General features: G+C 39.0%; 1 protein-coding gene and 1 long non-coding RNA gene across 4 annotated transcripts in view; one reads left to right on the top strand and one right to left on the bottom strand.

Annotated features, from left to right (window-relative positions):
- AGBL1 (AGBL carboxypeptidase 1) overlaps positions 1–7,955 on the top strand; it is a 449,484-nt gene extending 441,529 nt beyond the window's left edge. The window contains exon 23 of one of the 2 annotated variants that reach the window (XM_087972790.1): positions 6,982–7,955. In XM_087972790.1, the coding sequence (XP_087828916.1) occupies positions 6,982–7,123 (142 nt within the window). In that variant the 3' untranslated portion in view covers positions 7,124–7,955. Of the gene's footprint in view, positions 1–6,978 lie in introns of both variants that reach the window. The other variant, XM_087972789.1, reaches the window with a different exon arrangement.
- Positions 7,956–8,490: 535 nt separating this feature from the next.
- Positions 8,491–18,729, bottom strand: LOC148129702 (uncharacterized). Of its 2 annotated transcripts, none has more exons than XR_015750797.1 (3): positions 18,618–18,729; positions 9,371–9,456; positions 8,491–8,695 (listed from the first exon to the last, which is right to left on the bottom strand). It is a non-coding gene; the product is annotated as an uncharacterized LOC148129702 (long non-coding RNA). The 2 variants fall into 2 exon arrangements; XR_015750796.1 differs by lacking the exon at positions 8,491–8,695 and adding an exon at positions 8,744–8,783.
- Positions 18,730–20,051: the final 1,322 nt, after the last annotated feature.

Here is a 20,051-nt window from a genome sequence, read left to right as displayed (position 1 = left end):
AACAGAGAGACATGATTGTTCAGCACTATTGTTTATAATGGTATTTGCAAAATATCCATATAATACAATATAATTATTATGCACTGTAGGAAACGGAATACATCACTGAGTATTCAAAAGCACAGATCTAATTTTTGCTCATCATTCCCCATCCAGAATATATTACACTCTTGGCTATCATCTGAAGTTATTTTTCTTTCATCCAAAAAATTGTTTTGAATGCTAGACCATTTATAAACCTAAAGAACAGCATTAAAAATTTAAGAATAGGAGCCCCAGCACAATTGGAGTGAAAACAAGTAAAACTCCAGGATAAAAACACAGGCTACACTTGAGTATTAGATAGTACTCAGAAGCACAGACGAGGGACTTATTGAAACATCAATTTCTAGGTCTTTCTTTTATATATCAGCAGTCCAAGGCATAAATGGTGGTCTAACTTTTTTTCCCCTGGTGATTTTCTTTTCAAAATCCCACAAATCAAAAGCTTTATTAAATAGCTGCTTCATAGAAACTATTTGCTGTGAGCTCCATGTAGGCATCAGGAAGGGCATCTGGCCAGCGAACGCTTAGTTCCATTCGGTCCCCCTGACTCCACCCTGATGCAAAGGATTATAGGGTCGTTAAAACAAGAAGAAAAAATAATTGCTTCATAATGGGTTTAGCTGCCCAGCATCTTGGACCTTTCTCTACTGAGCTGAACCAGGGTACAAATATACCTTAGGATATCCTTTTTTTTTTCCTGCCATGTCCCCATGGTGTTGCCTTCCACTTGTCCCTAGCCCACAAGGATTAAGTCATATGTATGTACCATAATACCATAAGTCATACATAGCCTTATGGCATTAAAGTAATATTTTCCCTTATTTTAGACATTACAGCTTTAATCTGCTGTTCTCTGATATGGAAATTGGGCAGAATTCAAGCCAGTTTTGGAAATTCCTGTCTGGATTTCAAACCTTTCCTTTTGCATCAACCACAGTCATGTCAGGATTCTGTGTCTGGATCCTGATTTATAGATTCCCCTCCCTTTTTATACCTTTCCTGGACTGGTTAAAAACAAAAACAAAAAACAACACTATTTTATGAACATTTTTAAAAAATCATTTTTACGGAAAGAACATAAATAAAAGGGCTGTGGAATTTTTTTCTCCCCCTTGAGCTAGAAATGGGAAAGTGGCAGAATTTTTGCCCATCATTCATTGATCCATCAATGAAGAAAGAGAAAGAGAGCGGGAGAGAAGATAGGTGTGTTATTTCATGAGTTTACTTCTAAAACAGAAGACAGATCCATTGTCTTATTACACCATTAATGACAGAGGTGGTATTCAGCAGGTTCTGACCAATTCTGGAGAACCGGTAGCAGAAATTTTGAATAGTTTGGAGAACCGGCAAATCCCACCTCTGACTGGAGATTTTACAGTATCCTTCCCCTGCCATGCCCACCAAGCCACGCCCACAAAACCGATAGTAAAAAAAATTGAATCTCACCACTGATTAATGACCTTTTTAGAGAGATCAGAACTAAATAACTTCTAGTGAACTTGGAAAGGGAAATTTCTAGTGAGCGGAATGGAAGAGAGCCATGGAGGCTGGGGTACAATCATTGGAAATGATGAGGTATTATTCCTGCCCCAGTGCCCAAGAGTCAACTAAAGAGAAGGCATTTGCCTACACAGAAATTAAGTATAGGAGGCAAATGGGATGCCACTACTTGAGCTGGTTTAAGTCAGAAACAACTGGTTCAGATATATAGGAGAAAAATTGGGACACATTGTATTCCTGGTGGGCTTGATGTGAATAGAGAATGAGACTGTGCATCCTTGCTCTTGAGAAATAATCAGCAGTCTGTCTTCATTTGTGTTAACCTGGCCAGGTAGATCAGCCATCAAGTGACACTCTCTGTTAGGTTCTGGCATCCATTACTCTGAAGAAGAGGTGTCCCTGCAGGTGGGAAATCCAAGCCTGCAAGATGGTGGGTGCATAGGGGCATCAAAGTAGATCTTGAAGAACAGCTATTTGCGACCCTATAGATTTTGACACTGTCTCCAGACACCGTTGTTCCAAGACAACGAGTGACAGAGAGTCTAATATGTTTTACTCACTTTATCACTGAAGCCTATCTTTTTATTACTGTACTTAATATTATATTCAGTATACAATATAATAGCAATAGCACTTAGACTTACAGGCTGCTTCACAGTGCTTTATAGCCCTCTCTAAGTGGTTTACAGAGTCAGCCTATTGCCCCCAACAATCTGGATCCTAATTTTACTGACCTCAGAAGGATAGAAGACTGAGTCAACCTTGAGCTGGTCAGGATCGAACTGCCAAACTGCTGGCAGCTGATAGTCAGCAGAAGTAGCTTGCAGTACTGCATTTTATCCACTGCACCCCCATGGCTCTTATAATATCAATATTATTAACATTTATATTTAATATTAATATTTAATGTTCTTGTTATTATTTACATATTTCACTGAAATATTAAATTACAAAAAAGTAGGGGGGAAAAGCAAGATGATACAAAAATGACTGCTACATTTGAATTACCAGAAACTGATAAAACTACTTTTTAGTAATATCTTCTCCTCTTCTGTTCCATTTGTATCCCTAACCACTGCATCCATCCATCTGATCAATATCCATATCTACTTGAGTCATGCTTAAAATAATATATAAAAAGAGCTGATATTGTTTGAGGAAAAAAATCTGACAGCAATAGGAAAGTTTTAGTTGGGAAGGTATGGATCTCCTTAACTCTAGAAAACTACATGATACATGCAGTGAACCTGGGCTACCTCTATTCCAAGACATGTGATAAATGAATAATTAATTATTGGCCAAGTGTGAGTAGACACACAAGGAATTTGTCTTGGTGCAAGTGCTCTCAGTGTACATGAAAAGATACATTCATCAAGAATCATAAGGCACAACACTTAATGATAGTCATAGGGTACAAGTAAGCAACCCAATCATACTAGATAACAATCAATATAAATCATAAGGATACAAGCCACAAAGTTATAGTCATACAGTCTGTATGGGAGGAGATGGGTGATAGGAACTATGAGAAGATTAATAGTTAACAGATAATCAGAGTTGGAAGGAACCTTATCTAGTCCAACCCCCTACCCAAGAGGGAGACCCTACACCATTTCTGACAAATGGCAGCCCAATTTCTTCTTGAAGGTCTCAAGTGATGGCACTCCCACAACTTCCGAGGGCAACTTCTGTTCCACTGGTTGATTGTTCTCACTGTCAGAAAGTTGCTCCTTATTTCCAGGTTGAATCTCTCCTTGTTCAGTTTCCATCCATTGTTCCTTGAATAGTTGGATAGTGTTGAGGGAATTATTTGTTTAGCAGAGTAATGATGTTCGGGGGAAAAACAGTTCTTGTTTCTAACTGTTATGGTGTGCAATGCTCTATAGCGTCATTTTGAGGGTAGGAATTGAAACAGTTTAGGTCTAGGATGTGAGGGTCTGTAACAGAAGTGGTATTCAGCAGGTTCTGACCAGTTCTGGAGAACCGGTAGCGGAAATTTTGAATAGTTTGGAGAACCAGCAAATACCTCCATTCACTGGCCCCACCCCCATCTATTCTCTGCCTCCTGAGTCCCAGCTGATCGACTGGGTCTTCTTTTGTTGCTGTGCACAGGAGAATGGAGCTGGAAAGCAGGTTAGTGGAATGCGGAAGGAATGGGGATTTGCAGTATCCTTCCCCTGGAGTGGGGTGGGAATGAAGATTTTACAATATCCTTCCCCTGCCATGCCCACCAAGCCATGCCCACCAATCGATGCCATGCCCACCAATCCACACCATGCCCACCAATCCACGCCCACAGAACAGGTAGTGAAAATTTTTGAATCACACCACCAGTCTGTAAATATTTTCACAGCCCTCTTTTTGACTTGTGCAGTATACAGGTCCTCAATGGAAGGCAGGCTGGTAGTAATTGTTTTTTTCTGCAGTCCTAATTATCCTTTGAACTCTGTGTCTGTCCTGTTGGGTTGCATATATAGAAGAGGGGGCTACCTTACACTTAATGAAGTCATTGCCTTCTACCAACTGCAGTAAAAGTCAAGCTTGGCCTTTGAGTGACATGCCAATAACATATTTGGAAGGGGGCTTGGAGGTCTTCAAGCCCAACCCCACCCCCTGCTCAAGCAGGATACCCTATACATTTCAAACAAATGGTTATCCAATCTCTTCTTACTCTGAGCCATTTTTGCATCTTTTTAAAGAGTCCACATAAGAATTCATATTTGGGTATACAAAGAGTCATGTTTTCTCGTGTAGAACTTTCATGTAAACTTTCCTAAATGGCTGCATGCCCACCATTAAAGACATTTTATGAAAGGCCATTCCACTCTTATCTTGCCCCCTTGTTCTGGTTTTTGAAAGCGAGACCATAATATTCTCAAAACTTCAGGTAGGTGCTGAACTCATAATAGTTGATGTAAAAACATGAATTTGGTTTTTTTCCCCCTTCCTGATTGATCAACATCTCCCAATGCTTTCAGCAGCCAGTAAATGGCTAACATTGCGTGAATATGTTGTTTCATATTATTAGGAGAAAATTGGGGCTGTTTAGGATATCCTCTGTGCAATTCATCTGGATGGTTGGCTTCGAAAATTTGAGCACATTTAACAGAACAGGAAGACCTGCTTGAAAGCAAATGCGAGAAAAATGGTTGATTTCTGAATAAATAGCAGATTCATCTTTGCTTATGTCGTCAAGAATATGGAAGTCTTCTCTTGCAAAACAGTCTTTCAAGAAGCACCAGCTAGCCAGCACACAGACACATTTGAAGCAGAACTAATTAAGATCAAGTCATTGCTCAATAAATATGCAAATGACAAATGAAAACAAGGAATTCTATTTATCACATCCTAAAGCTGCAGATTGCTCTGACACTACTACAAACCGCACTAGATGGGAGTTACAGGATGTTAGATTTAAATGTGCAGGTCAGCTAACCTCTGCAAAATGATGCATTGATGACCCAGAATAATACTGTATATTAGAATGGAGTTCCAGCTGTCTTGTTTTTTTCCAGTGGTGACAGGACTTTTGGGGGGGGCGGGGGGGAGGGGGCTCACTTGTGACAAACTTTCTACTTAAGAGAAATTTTCTTTCTTAATTCTGAGGAAAGCCCAGCAGGTGAAATTGCTCAGGAAAAGAAGGTGAAATATCTCTCTATGGAGATATCCAATCATCCAGGACATGGGTGTTCCAAAGGTGCTTTTTTTCAAGAGGCAACAAGACTTTCTTTGATTTTCCTTGAAGAAAAACATCTCAACTTCTTTTCACTAAAGCTCACTCTTAATGACCAGATTTGCCCCTAAAAATTACATTTGGAAGTGGAAGATTCCATGGGTCAGATGAGAAGTTCAAGATACCAAAAGCATCACTAATAGAAAATGGTGGTATCATATGAGTTTCGAAAACAATGCTATTTATTTCAGCATTGATAAAGAGCTAAATAATTTTAACTGATTTATATTTCACTTTTCCTCCAGATGCTTAAGACAGCATGCATAACCTTTTATCTTCAAGTTTTCCTCCAAATGCTATAAACTGTTGCCATGGCAAACAGTTTTCCTGCATATTCTCTGCCACTTAGTCAATGTGACAAAAGGGGCTTTTGTTTTCAAATTATACTATGAAAGGGAAGAAAGCTTGTTGGTGAAATACCAAGGGTGTTTTTTCAAAAGGCAACTGGACTTCGATTTTCCTTGAAAATGTTTTGCTTCTCATTGTTTCTCTCCAGTTCTGAAGGAACTTCTTGAATGAGAAAAGAAAGGAAAAACAAGGTCCAGTTGCCTTTTGAAAAAGCATCTTTGAGACAACCATGACCTGGATGACTGAGAATCTCCATAGAAATTTGTTGGTGAAATGTTCAGAACTGGAGTGTTAGGGTGTGTAGATGTCCTGTTTTCACTGTATCGTCTTCTCTCCAGCAACCTAAGGACTCCATGAATGTCCTTCCTTCCTAAGGGAAGATGTTATGATGGAGAACTCCACCCATGATTATGGACAGTCAAAGAGGCTTCCAAGGGAAGCAAATAGATAGCAACAATGGAAACCTAGCAATTTTGTACCCCCAATCAGAGGTGGTATTCAGCCAGTTCTGACAGGTTCTGGAGAACTGAGAGCGGAAATTTTGAGTAGTTCAGAGAACTGGCAAATGCCACTTCTCATTAGCCCTGCCTCCATCTATTTGCTGACTCCTGAGTTTTAGCCGATCATCTGGGTCTTCTTTTGTTTGCTTGCACAGGAGAAGGCAGCTGGAAAGCAGGTTAGAGGGGTGGGGAGGGAATGGGGATTTTAACAGTATACTTCCCCTGTCATGCCCACCAAGCCATGCCCACCAAGCCACACCCACAGAACCGGTACACTCACCAAGCCATGCCATGCCCACCAAGCCACACCCACAGAACCGGTACTAAAAAATTTGAATACCACCACTGCCCCCAATGACAAAATAAGCTTTAAAAAATCAAAAGAGAAATTCAAAAGATGGTCTCAAACATTTTGAGAAGGAGAGAGCAAATAGGAGGGTTGCTTTATTCTTTGGCAGGGGAAGGATTTTATTTTTTTTTTGAAATTTTATACAAAACAATTTTGTGTATTCAAAACTGAATATACAAGAACTCAAAACATTTGCATAAACATCTCACAATATACCTTAACATCCAGTCTGGTGGCAGCAGAAGCAGGTCATTCTTGGGAGTGTATGTGTATATATTATGTGTATATATATATATCTGTGTTGTGTGTATGTGTGCTGCTTTAAAAAGGAAAACTAGGACTGGCTTTTGTTGTCTTTGGCTTCATTATACTAATCTTCTCCTTATCCACTGAGCCTAGAATTTGCAATATGTGCTTGGATGTTTACAAGATGAGACTGAACCTCTTTTTGCTTCCATCCAATTCAATCTTCTGTTTTCTTTCTGTGTGTGAATCTCTGGCAGGAGCAACAACAACTGCAGCCTGGAGACCGATGATGAACTTCCCTGTGGGGATGAAGTGGATTATAACACTGATAGCTGCTCTGATCAAGAAGCAGATTTTTTGGACATGGATAGAGAAATCCAAGAATCTCCCCTAAAGGGTTGAAAGTACGAAAACAAAAGCAGAGGCCAGCAGAGGTGGATGGATACTTTTTTCTCCCAGCTCTGAAGAAGACTTCTGTTTCTAACTGGTGAGCAGCCAGATTTGACCCTGTCCTACCACTCTGCTCTGGAGCTTTGGTGGAAGCAGAGAAGAGAGTGGAACCCAGGAAAGAAGAAGCAACTCATCACTTCATCTGCTGCTTTACTAGTGACAACTATAGTTCGAGACACGTTGTTCCTGTTGCTCTTCTGAAGAGATCCCCTCCCCTTTTTTCTTTCCCTGTTAATATTGTGATGTCATGGAAGGAGAAGTTGGGAGAGTACTTTGTTCTGTATCGACTAGACCTCTGTGTTAAATACCTTCAAAATGTCCTTTGCTAAGATCGGAAAGTTTTGGCAGGATGTGATTTTGCAGCAGGCAGGTCCTCTCAAGGATAGTTCAAAAGCTTTAATCATTTCTCCAAAGTTTGGCCTGCCTTTGCCCCATTTAGTGGTATGTTCTTCCTTGGCCATTGCAAATTTTGCCAACAACTAATGGGACAATAATGCTAAACAGCTGGAGGGGGAAAGGTGTCGGAGGGTATTTTGCAAAGAGGTTTTTTTTATTTTTATGAGGAGTGAAAGGAAGGGAAACAGATTCTTAGTCCTGTGTCTTCTTCACAGCAGATACCCCATAATAAAACAAATACTTTGGTTGCAGAAAGTTCCCCATTCCAGCTCTTCGATTTTTGGTAAGGCTAGACAAAGTCCTGGCTGGACAACTATCATACTTTTCTTTGTCTTAATAATTTTGGTTTCCATAGATGTTTGAGGTAAAATATACCTTTCAACTTTATCAGCTTTTTCCTTGCATTTTCTTTTCTGTAAAGAACTTCACTGCTCAACATCTCTAGTTGGTTCGTAAAATACCCTCCCATTAAGATTAATAATGCTCTTCTTTAAAGTGAATCTCTCACTGTGTTATTCTGGCATTTCATGGTATTGTGTCAGGATTTGGCAGATATATCTGTCAGGTGTGAAGAATCAGGACCATATGTTGAGTTCTAATTAAGATGATTTAGTGCTCATGCCTGTGCACAAAAATCTAATCAACTAAGGTCAGCACTAAATTGATGCTAGATAAGAGTTAATGGAATTCAAGAGGAGTTGGACTTAGAACATTGATGGGAATGTAATGATGCCAGGCTGATTCCTCTTTTGACTCTGCCCCCAAGCTCTTCCTATCCTCCCCCTATAATATCCCAAGGCTGAGTCTGAAAAGAGAAAGATGGATAATAATGTTACAAAGTGAGGTGGAATTCATTTTTTGCCAGCCCCTTGCCAAACACACCTGACTGAACATAATTTAGAATAAGCAGATACAATGAGTGTATTTATTGCAAAGTATTAACAAGCCATAGGTATAACAAAATTCTGTAGCAGACTGTATGCAGGAAACCTGACCCAGAGATACATCACTCTCCAAATCTGAATCTTGATCCTTTCCTTTTTTTCACTTTGACCCAATAGTCTTCTATCTGCTTGTTTTTCAGCCTTGAAGGTCCCATGGTTACAAAATGCTTCTGCCCTTAGGCATCTAAAGGGAATTTAGAAGTGTTTGATTGAAAGTATAGATAGATTTTGTCCTGGTCGCTGTGATCCCTGAGTGGCTGAAATTGCACCTGCTGGAAACAGGGTTAAAATTGAATGTAGTGCTGAACACCAGCAGTGAAGAGAGAAGTTTCTTTGCTTGTGTTTATCCCTCCCTCCCTCTTCCCCCTCTTTTTTTGTGTTCCATAAGGGATTTTCCTGCTTACCAAGTTTTCTGTTTGTGGCTTGCATTAAGATATAAGTGGCACAGCCCAAAATAATGTTTAAAGAAATATCATCATATTTCACCTAAAACTGAAATTCAAAGGGGATTAAAGCATTAATCCATTTAGCCTGTTCTATCTGGAAAAGGCTGTCTGAAGGATAAGGAAATTCGTCCCCTTCTCTCCCCCCGCCCCTTATTTTTTTTCTGTTAAGGAGTGTATTCCCTTAAGCATCACCTCTGAAATTTATGTGCCATGAGTCTGCAGAACAAGCATGAAAGCATCTAAAATGTGAGCCTTTCAGTCTATATCTGCTGGGTGTACCATCTCATCTCTGTGCATGCAAACCCATCTCCTTCTCCACTTATTCTTGAATGACAATTTCTAGCCACACCACTGATGAGGGATGCTAAAGGACCATGGTTTCCTACCTCTACAGAGTCACCAAGTTCTCTAACCTCTGATTTCTTGAAGCTAAGCAGATCCTTCCTCGTCCATGCCTCAAAGGCAGGATACCTGGGGACTTCATGAATAGTGCTGAGTTCTGTAATGAAAGGAAGGTGAAAAATAAATTTAATGAATGAATGTTTTATTCCTAGAAATTCCACAGGTTGGTCCTGAAGGGTCCATTCAGGATTTGATTACTGAAGCTTTCAAAAAGATCAAGTTCAAGTGAGGTACTAATACTATTATAGAGTAACATTAGTAATACTAATATTACTCTATAAAGCCTTAGTAAGACCACATCTAGAATACTGCATTCAGTTTTGGTCGCAACACTATAAAAAAGAGATGTTGAAGTGCAGAGAAGAGCAACCAGGATGATTAGGCGACTGGAAACTAAGGCATATGAAGGACAGTTACAGGAACTGGGCTTGGCTAGTCCAGTGAAGAAAAGGACCAGGAGAGACATGATAGCAGGGTTCCAATATTTGAGGGGCTGCCACAGAGAGGAGGGGGTCAAGCTATTCTCCAAGGTACCTGAAGGCCTGACAAGGAATAATGGATGGAAACCGATCCAGGAGAGATTCAACCTAGAAATAAGGAGAAACTTTCTGACAGTGAGAACAATCAACCCATGGAACGGAAGTTGCCTTCCAAAGTTGTGGGAGCTTCATCACTGGAGGCTTTGAAGAAGAGATTGGATTATCAGAAATGGTATAGGGTCTCCTGCTTAGGCGTGTGGGGGGCTGACTAGATGACCTACTATATAAAGTCCCTTCCAACTCTGTTAATCTGTTAATTGTAGGCCATTATAATTGCATGGACCATCACACTTTGCCATGAAATTAACTCAGGAATGCCCAATCTGCCAGATGTATGATCAGATGCTGAGAAAAAGTATGATTTTCCCAAACCATAATTGAAAGGTGGTGACTTGTTTTCAAGGGGCAGCCTTTTCTGATCTTAGACAAATTCTGATGTTTTTATGTGATCTGAACAAACTGCAGAGATCTGGAAGTAATAGTCACCTTGCAAGGCTAAAATCCACCCTAAGTCAAAACTGGCTTTTCTTGCTGTTTCCAATGGTTTGACACAAGGTTGAAATGTTGAGAATGCATTGCCACCTTATTTTACATTCTCCTCACCTTTCTTTTCAATCAAGCAGGGCTTCCAAAGATATCTCACAGTTAAACATTGCCATTCAATTTTATATCAGCTTTTTAAAACTTTTCCTCTGGATGAGTTGGGCCTATCAAAACTGCTGTCAGGCTTGTGTCGTTGGATCATTCTTCTTTGAAGGAGATGCACGTTCCAACCTTTGCTATTTGGATTCCTTTTATTAAGAGTGACCCAAGCTAAATCTGTTTCTTTTCCCATGTTAATAAGGCCAGGGCTCAAGGGCTGCTGCCTGCTGTGACCCAAAATCTCTGCCTCCTTGCTCTTCTTAATATATTAGCAGTCCTGTGGCTGGCTAGGTATGTGGCAAGCAATAACCTTTTTGCAGCTGAAAGCTGTTTCCTTTGATGCCTCACAGAGCTTTGGGTGAGTTTGAAGTACAAAATAAATAATTAAGAAGGGAAAAGAGAGAGGAAGACCAGGATGGAGAAAGGATGAGGAGCAAGAGGGGGAGGGGGAGGGAGGGGGAGAGAGAGTATTCATATCTTTAATATGACCTTGAGAACTGCATTTTTGAATTAGTGCTATAAGTTCCCAAGTCATTTTTGATGTACTAACTCAAAAACAAAAACAACCACCTATTATTTCCCTTCTGAGCTATTCCATGCTTGCTGGAAATTCATCAATGCAACACAAATGTAATAATTCTTTCCATTGTTGCTGTATAGTAAGGATCTTCTACATAATGAATAATGTAAGAAGTCTAGTATTCTAAAGAGCTTCTCAGTTAAAACTTGGGGCACTTCCTTAGGCACATAATAACATACATTGCTTCCATTCTGGAGCTGGCAGGGTGTGTGTGGAACATGTTGATGTGTTCCAATAGGAAAAAAAATGTGTAGCTAGGGTTGAATTATTAAGAGTCCTTGGTGTTCTTTGAGCTTGTTTGCTTGTTTGAGGACGTTTCATTACCAAACTAGTTATTTAATTTATTATTAAATTATTAGTATTGAACTGATGCTCTGCTGGAGAAGGTTCTGCAGTAGAAGATCCTTGAAAAAACTGACCAGTTGAATCCCTGGCAGACTAAAACTGAACCGAAACTTAGTCACTCTTGGGAATGACCACTGGGCCATGAATGGAAGGAATGCAACTTTCCTGGTATACTTTCCTTACTTTCCAAGTGGGAAGTTCCAGTTATCCTTAATAAGAAAGAAGTCTGAGTACTTCAACATGGGACATTGTATAGTTCAGCACTCTCCATATTATCTCACAAACAGTATGTTATTTATTTGTTTGTTCAGTCATGGCTACCTTAGGCTTGGGAAAAGATGGGGCAACTGCCAGAATCCTGATACAGTGAATATTTTCTCCAATTACATAGAGGCTGCCAGAAACTGGATGGAACAAAAGAAAGTAAAACTGAGGCTCAGGAAGACTGGATCACTGTTTACCTAGACACCTTTGGATTCTCTGGCGACCTGTTCTCTTGATCTGTAGGGGATCTCATTCTTTGGAGGAGCAGGTCCATGACCAGTAGGTTCTTCTGGACTTACAACTACTACCATAACAATAGGTGAATCTGTGGCCAGGATGCCTTTACCTTGCTATGCCTAGTGCCATAGTTGAAGTCCTACTTGAGGTGGAAAGTTTTAGGGATGGTAACTCATGCCCTCATTATGTCTCATCTAGGTTACTGTAAATCCTTTATTTGGGACTGCCCTTGAAGTTTATTGGCACAAAATGCAGGAGCTTGTAGGCTAATAGGTAAGTGCCATGGAGCAAGGTAACACCTTTATTGGGATGCTGCACTGGCTATCAGTTGTAATTTTTAAAATGCCAGTTAGTCTAAGCCTAAAAAGGGTTAGACCCAGGAGAATTGAGTTAATCATCTTTTCTGGAAGGGATCTACCCTTTCTGTTCAATTGGCTGAGGAATAGATACTGTGAATTCACCTTCTGTCAACCTTGTAAGGTAGTCCAGATAAAAAGGACACCACAAAATACTAGGTCAATACTTTATTGTAAACTTACCATCAGCCTTCAAGATTTTCTTCCTTTGCTTGGCATCTTTCAGCTGTCATAAGTAATGGGGGGAGGAGGGGGGACATGGTTATGGGAAGCAAGCTGGAGGTGTTACAAAACAAAACTGTATAAGTTGAGGGGGGAAGGTTCTTCCTTAGGCTTCTATCCTATGCTATGCGCAGCCACAACTCTTTATCAAACTATGTCAAGGTCAATGGACAGAGGCCTCATCACCATCTGGAGATGCCCACATGATGATATACACAACTTTTAATTGGATGAGCCAATTGAACTATTGGGGGTGGGAACATTGCCATCACTTTGTATATGTGATTTACGCGCTTATTTTCTCAGATTCAGAATTCTTTTGTTGCTACCACTTGACTTCCAGTAAAAGATATCTTTTCTCTAATTAATGGGGTCTAAGTATTTCTTTCTTGGATTTTGAATGGAGCACCATCTGACACTTACATTAATAAATTTTTGCAAATCTGAAAATGCATCTCTTCCTAGGGAGGGTTCCTTCTGAGACATCTGGTACCCACCCATTCCTTCTGGGGATTCAGCTACCACTTGCCTCTGTGGTTCTTCCTGTTGTCTCCAAAGGTCATTCTCAGATACCATTGCATTCGCTGCAAAAAGTTTAAAAGAGATAAATTCAGGAGCAAGTGATTTGGGTGAAGGTTCCTGCCCTTTGGAACATCAGGAGTCAGGAGTTACTGAAACAAGATCAGTGGCTCAGTTGCAACCCTTGTATCCAATAGTTTTCTCCTGAATTTTCTAATGTGTAGTATATTGTCTTGTTCATCCCTTGGCAGAGAGCCAAAAGCACTGATAAGCTTTTGGGTCTGGAAAGAGAACACCCCAACTTCTGAAACTTGTAGACACCTTGCACACCTGTAATTTAAGAAAGTCACAAAGACTGGCTCTTGATTAGAGGATTTGGAATGTAGAATTGCAGCCTGCAATGCTTTATCCCCGAATTGTTTTTCTATAATGATGATGTTTTAATGTTGTTTCATGACTAATTATGTTTTAATGTTTATTTATGTTACTTTTTTTACTATAATTCTTTTAATTAGGCTGCCCAGAGATTTGGGAACAAGGCAGGCTATAAATTGTGGTAAATAAATGTAGTGAAGATGGAGATATATGCATATGAAAGAGACAGAAGAAAAAGAGAAGAGGGAAGGAGAGGGAGAATGCAGTAGATTAACTAAAAGTGGCAAAGAGTTGCTGCCAGTGCAATCTGTTTTCAGCACTTGGCTGCCAAACACTGCAGACACGGAGATACATTAAGGTAAGGGAGTAAATATGTAGGGTAAAGTAAAGCATATAAGTCCCCAAGACTAGTTTTTCCTAGTTGATGTCCAAGAAGATTCTTCATTTCATGGGTGAAAATTGACACTTTCAGAATTCCAGGTGAAATACAGTATACAGAGATGGGACCAAGTGTCCATGTTGTATGTATACGAATGTTGTGTGTATACATGCAGACAACCCACTTAGTTTATCAGTTTAACTGTGAATATTATTGATTGGATTGCAATATGGGTGTGTGTTTCAGCTTAATGGCAGAATATATGTGTGTGTGACAGAGAGCCCTCACAAAAATCTGATGTCCATGTTTTTAATATTCTTTGAGAGGTCCATTAGATATGAATAACATTTATAATGAATTGTCTCCATTCTTAAATTATAAGACTAAAAAGTGACATACTTATAGTCAGACATTTTCATTTCTTCTAAATATTTTTGAGAAATTTCAAGGCTTGGTTTTTAAAAATGAAATGTTTAACTCGATTATAGACACTACTGACAAATCCCATACAATGAACTATGAAACAGCTATGAAACATTTAAAATCATCCAACTGATCCTAAATGATATTGAAACAACCTTGGTGGATCTCAAAAATGTAAGCAAGGTTAAAATTGATTAATATTTGGTTGGAAGATACTTTGAAGAATCACAGGATTATCGATAGACAATTTCCATACTGTTGCTAAGACAACTCCATATTGCTGGGGTCAACTCTTTATTAATCCCTGATTTTGTAGAATCTTAATAGAGTTTTTATTCAGGATGGAATTTTATTAACTATTTTGCCTTCTTCCCAAGCATTTTACTTATTGTTGTATCAGGTGCAAGGAATCAGGGCCACTCATAAGATTGCAGCATAGAAGACATAGTCAAGCCTATGCACAAGTATTTGATCTATTAAAGTTCAACAATAAATTGGCACCAGATAAGAGTCAACTGAATTCATCAGGGATTAGACTTGGAATGCTTGTGGGAACACAATGATTCTAAGCTGATAATATGCTTAACTCCACCTTTCAGCTCTGTCTGTTCTTCTTCTACAGGTTGAATTTCATATGTCATATCTGGATTATTTATTGGCAAATACATTAGTATGGTTAAGAAATTCCCAGGATTACTATATCTTTTTCAAACTGTACCAATAAGATTGGATAAAACCTTTTTTAAAGAATTAGATCAAATAATAAGTAAATTTGTTTGGGATGGGAAAAAAACCAGGATAAAAAATGAAATTATTACAGGACAAAAGAGAAAGGGGTGGCTTTGGACTCCCTGACTGGGAAATGTATTACCAGGCTGTGGCTATGGTATGGATTAAAGATTGGATCAACCTGGAAAATAGAAGAGTATTGTTGATAGAGGGTCATGACTTGCAGAGAGGGTGGCATAGTTTTTTATGGGATGGGAAATGTAAGCAGCATGCATATTTTCAGAGACACATGATTAGAGAATTATTTTATTCAGACATGGAATAAGATTAAAAAGAACCATTATACTAAAATATCAAACTGGTTGTCAACTATGGAAGCACAAATCTACCCAAATGCAATGGATCTGGGAAAAAAGAGGACTTATAAAGACTTATTAGACACACAAGGAAGATTAAAAATGAGACAAGAATTACAGCAACAAAATATAAAGATAGATTGGTGGCCATACATGCAAATTCAGGCGAGATACAAAAAGGACAAAGAACAATTTGGTTTCTGCATGGAAAAGCAACAATTGGATAAAATTCTACAAGAAATGGAAAAGAATATATCTCTTTCTACTAGATCTCAAGAATATATAACTTTCTACTAGATTTTAAAATGAAAGAGGAGGTGGTCAAAGAGATGGTGGTATGGGCGAAAAACATTGGCCATAATATAGACCTGGAAAATTGGGAGAAAATGTGGGGATTAAATTATAAATTAATTACATCTTCAGCATACAGGGAAAATCAATATAAAACATTCTACAGATGGCACCTTCCTCCTGCTAGACTGGCAAAAATGTTTAACTCAGACCCAAACTGTTGGAAATGTGGAAAAGAAAAAGGCACTTATTTCCATACTTGGTGGACATGCCAGGAAGTGAAAAAATATTGGAATACAATTAGACAATGGCTAGAAGAAATCATGAATCAGAAAATTGAATTTGGAAACTTTTTTATTAGGTATAATAACACAAAAATGCAATAAAACAGATAAATATATCATGTTACACATATTAACAGCTGCAAGGATTTTGTACGCACAACTCTGGAAAGAAAAAGGAGTTCCACCAGAAGGCATGGTTATTAAAAAAAAAATAGATTGTATAGAAATGGACAGACTAACGATGAAAATAAAAGACTTAGAAGACTCAATTTACTATATGGCCTGGGATACCTGATATGAGTGGTTTAGAAATAAAAAGAAAATAAAATGGCAATTAGAAAAAGAATGAGGGAATATGTAAATATACCATAAAGAAGATTGATGTGTAAGGATAAAAGATATTGATTTATAGCAAGAGTAAGATGTAATGGTAAAGGAATAAGTAAATACATATACTGAAAAATGTAAGGAGATACAAAAGATATAACAATGTATAAAGTTTTATTTTATGTTTTTAAAATTTGAAAACTTAATAAAATTTATTTTTTAAAAAAAGAAATTCCCAGGATTTGGTTGAGCAGGTTGAAATATTGTGCTCCCCCTGCTCCAATTCCATGAATATTTTCATTCCATGAATGAGAAAACTGTGATATCTATCTGGAACATTCTTATTACAAAGACCTAGCAACATGGAGATTTATGTCCTTTGGAGATAACAGGTTTGGGCTAAGATAGGATTTAAATTATAAAACAATTATATATTTCCCCCTCAGGAAGTTATTACACTGGAAAGATATGCCTCAATCAGAATAATCTAAAATATATTCCATTCTAAAGGGCTATGTATTTAAAATTGATCAGTTTGAGAAAGGAATTGATAGTTTGCCAGCTCTCAGCTAATACTATGTACAGTTGTCTTTTATAAGGTAGCTCCTTATACTAGAGGAATGTAAAAGTTTCAGGCTAAGGTTGAGTCAGTTTTATTATAACTACAAAATTGAGATAGGCTGGGCTTTTGTTCCTATTTGCTTCTTCATAGCCCAAGCTTCTAAAAAATTCAAGAATGGAAAGGGATTTGACAAATAACTATTAATATTTCTCCTACTAATCCAGGATGGGCAGGGTGGTCATTTGATGAGACCCAAGTATGAAATAGTAGTTTCTTCATAAGAGATCTCTGCTGATTCCACTTTTCTCTAATTCTTCTTTTCTAATTCTTTTTTTGGTTAATATATGAGAGTTGTACATTCATTCACTTTTTTCCCCTTTTAATTTCCCATGTTTTTCCCCTTTTCTCCCTGTCATATACAAGGACACATACATTCTTTCTTTTCTATTAAGGAAGAAATTTCAGAACCACTTTCAGGAAGAGGGAGAGAGAGAAAGAGAAAGAAAATGATTTTTTTGAACAATTCCCTCATTGAAAAGAGGGTTCAGTATTTCAAGGGATTGAATAAATAGATATAATTCTCATTCTGGTTATTTAGTTATAATGATCTCATCAGTTAAACCTTAATGCTAGGTTTTTAACTAATGAGTTAAAACCTACTGGTAGTAAGTTAAAACTTAATGCCAGGTTTTAACTCATTAGTTAAATGGTAGTAATTCTTCCAGTACTTTAGATTTCCCAGAACACTTCCATTCCATTGACCCTTAAAAACAAAACAAAAAATAAAAATGGATGCAGGGAAAAGAAATGGTCACATTATGCTGAAATCCCAGGCAACTGAGGAATTTGCAAATGGTTAGAAAGTTCTCATCAAATCCACTGATAGAAACGCTTGCCTCTGTTGCCAAATTTAGAAGATACAGTTATCCCCAGAATGTTTAACAGCATCATCACTGTTATATATTTGCATACTTACTTATGATGGGCTGGTCTGTGGCGGTGGGAGATTTGAAGAGCCATCATTGACCATGAGCCACGAGCAGCTGGCTACAAAAAAGGCTGCTGCGGTTTCTCCGGGTTCAGATCCCAGAGGAAAATAAAGAGTAGAAAAAGTCAACTGGGTCCAAGTCTTTTTCCCCATGATGCAACACTGGCAACGAAGGTGGGATACTGAGACAAAGGAGCCCAGTTGAGCACGTGGCAACAAAGACTGAGCGAGACGAAATGGCCAGGAACAACTCGCCACCCGCACCGTTCAACCCAACAACCAAGGACTGGGAATCGTACGTCGACTGATTCCTCATGTTCCTAGAAGGGAGCGACCTCCACGAAATATCTGAAAATAGAGAGAGAGGGGGGAGACCTCTCAAACAGAAACAGAAGGGGAGGGGGAGACCCTCCACAAATAAAATAATTGACAAAACAAACCCTAACAACTACACAACAACCAATACTAACATTAGCCCCGATCAGAATTCACAAACACGTACCTGAGACCACAGAAGAAAACAACTTGGGGAGACTGGAGCAGGCTTCGAAGAGCCATCAGGAAGCCACTCCTGGTGGGAGCGGCCAAGCCGACTCAACCAGCCAGGAAAGGCCTGGTGGGAGTGGCATGGACTCTACCTTCCAGGAGGTTCCACGGAAGAGGACAGGAGAAACAGAAACCCTGTTTGAACAGGTCAGAGGTGAACTCACGACTGAGTTGCACAGGTCCAGTAGGAACCATAAGAGCCCCGCCTACCTATGTGACTACATAATATAGGCAGGGCACGGATTGGTTAGACTGGACCACATGGGGAGGTGTGTTATATATTTGCATACTTACTTATGATGGGTTGGTCCATGGCAGCGGGAGATTTGAAGAGCCGTCATTGGCCACGAGCCGCGAGCAGCCGGCTACAAAAAAGGCTGCTGCGGTTTCTCTGGGTTCAGATCCTAGAGGAAAATAAAGAGTAGAAAAAGTCAACTGGGTCCGAGTCTCTTTTCCCACGATGCAACAATCACCTTTCATAATATCTGTTACTGAAGAAAAGAGGGGGCGGAAAAGTATATCTCCTATTCATTATCACAAATGCACTGAAATTCATGCAGTAGCTTTTGAGAGCTAAGTATTCAAATCCTTGATCTGTAGCTGATAAATATGTCGGTTTCACTTTTCTTTCATTTTCTCTTTTACTTGGTTATCATGTGTCTTTTTAAAAAGAATCTCAACATCCCATTTGTGAAGGAAGGTGCAAATTAAAGTACATTCTTATCGAGCTAATCAGCTGAAGGAAATTTTCATCCATCTCTAATTTTCTATTCTGTCTCCTCCTAGAGGGAATATTCAGAGACAGTATCTGTTGCAAAATACATTTGTATCATTAAAAAAAATCCTCCTTGGCTCTTGATTTAATCAGTTTTAAATACATGCAGGATTAAGCAGTCAGTCAGCCATGGAATGGAAGGAGGCATAAACAATGAATCTGAACTGAACAGCAGTCAAATTTGGCACTGAGAGGAAAAGACTTGAAACTTTTTTCCCTTTAAAAGGGGATCACTTATAGTCTTAGGATGCTCAAGTCTGTCAAGAAATGTTGTATTTCAGAGCTGCTTTTTGGGTCCTGTTCAGTGGTGGGATTCAAATTATTTTACTACTGGTTCTGTGGGCATGGCTTGGTGAGCATGACAGGGAAAGGATACTGCAAAATCTTCAGTCAGAGATGGTATTTGCCAGTTCTCCAAACTACTCAAATTTTCCGCTACTGGTTCTCCAGAACTTGTCATAACCTGCTGAATACCATCACTGGTCCTGTTGACCAAAGGCCTTGGCAAAAAAGCATAGAAGAGCAACTAAAATATTAAAGACATGGAGACTAAAACATATGAAGAATGGTTGCAGGAATTGGATAGGTCTAGTCTAGAGAAAAGGACTAGGAGAGACATGGTAGAAGTGTTCCAGTATTTGAGGGGCTGCCACAAGAAATAGGGGGTCAACCTATCATCCAAAGCACCAGAAGGAAAGACAAGAAACAACGGATGGAAACTAACCAAGGAGAGAAGCAACCTAGAAGGAGAAATTTCCTGATAGTAAGAACAACCAACCAGTGGAACATCTTGCCCAGCCAACAACATGACCACCAAGCCATGTCCACCCAGTCACATGACCACCAAGCCATGCCCACCAACTAAGCCACGCCCACAGAACCGGTTGTTAAAAATTTGAATCCCACCACTGGGAAATGTTGTATTTCAGAGATGTTCTGTGGGTCCTGTTGAC

Source organism: Notechis scutatus, chromosome 11 (genome assembly GCF_049901735.1).
Source record: "Notechis scutatus isolate UNSWTSFEM ecotype Mainland chromosome 11, rNotScu1.2, whole genome shotgun sequence".
NCBI classification, from domain to species: domain Eukaryota; kingdom Metazoa; phylum Chordata; class Lepidosauria; order Squamata; family Elapidae; genus Notechis; species Notechis scutatus.
The sequence above is the reverse complement of the archived record's forward strand: the minus strand, read 5'-3'. Positions and strand labels throughout refer to the sequence as shown.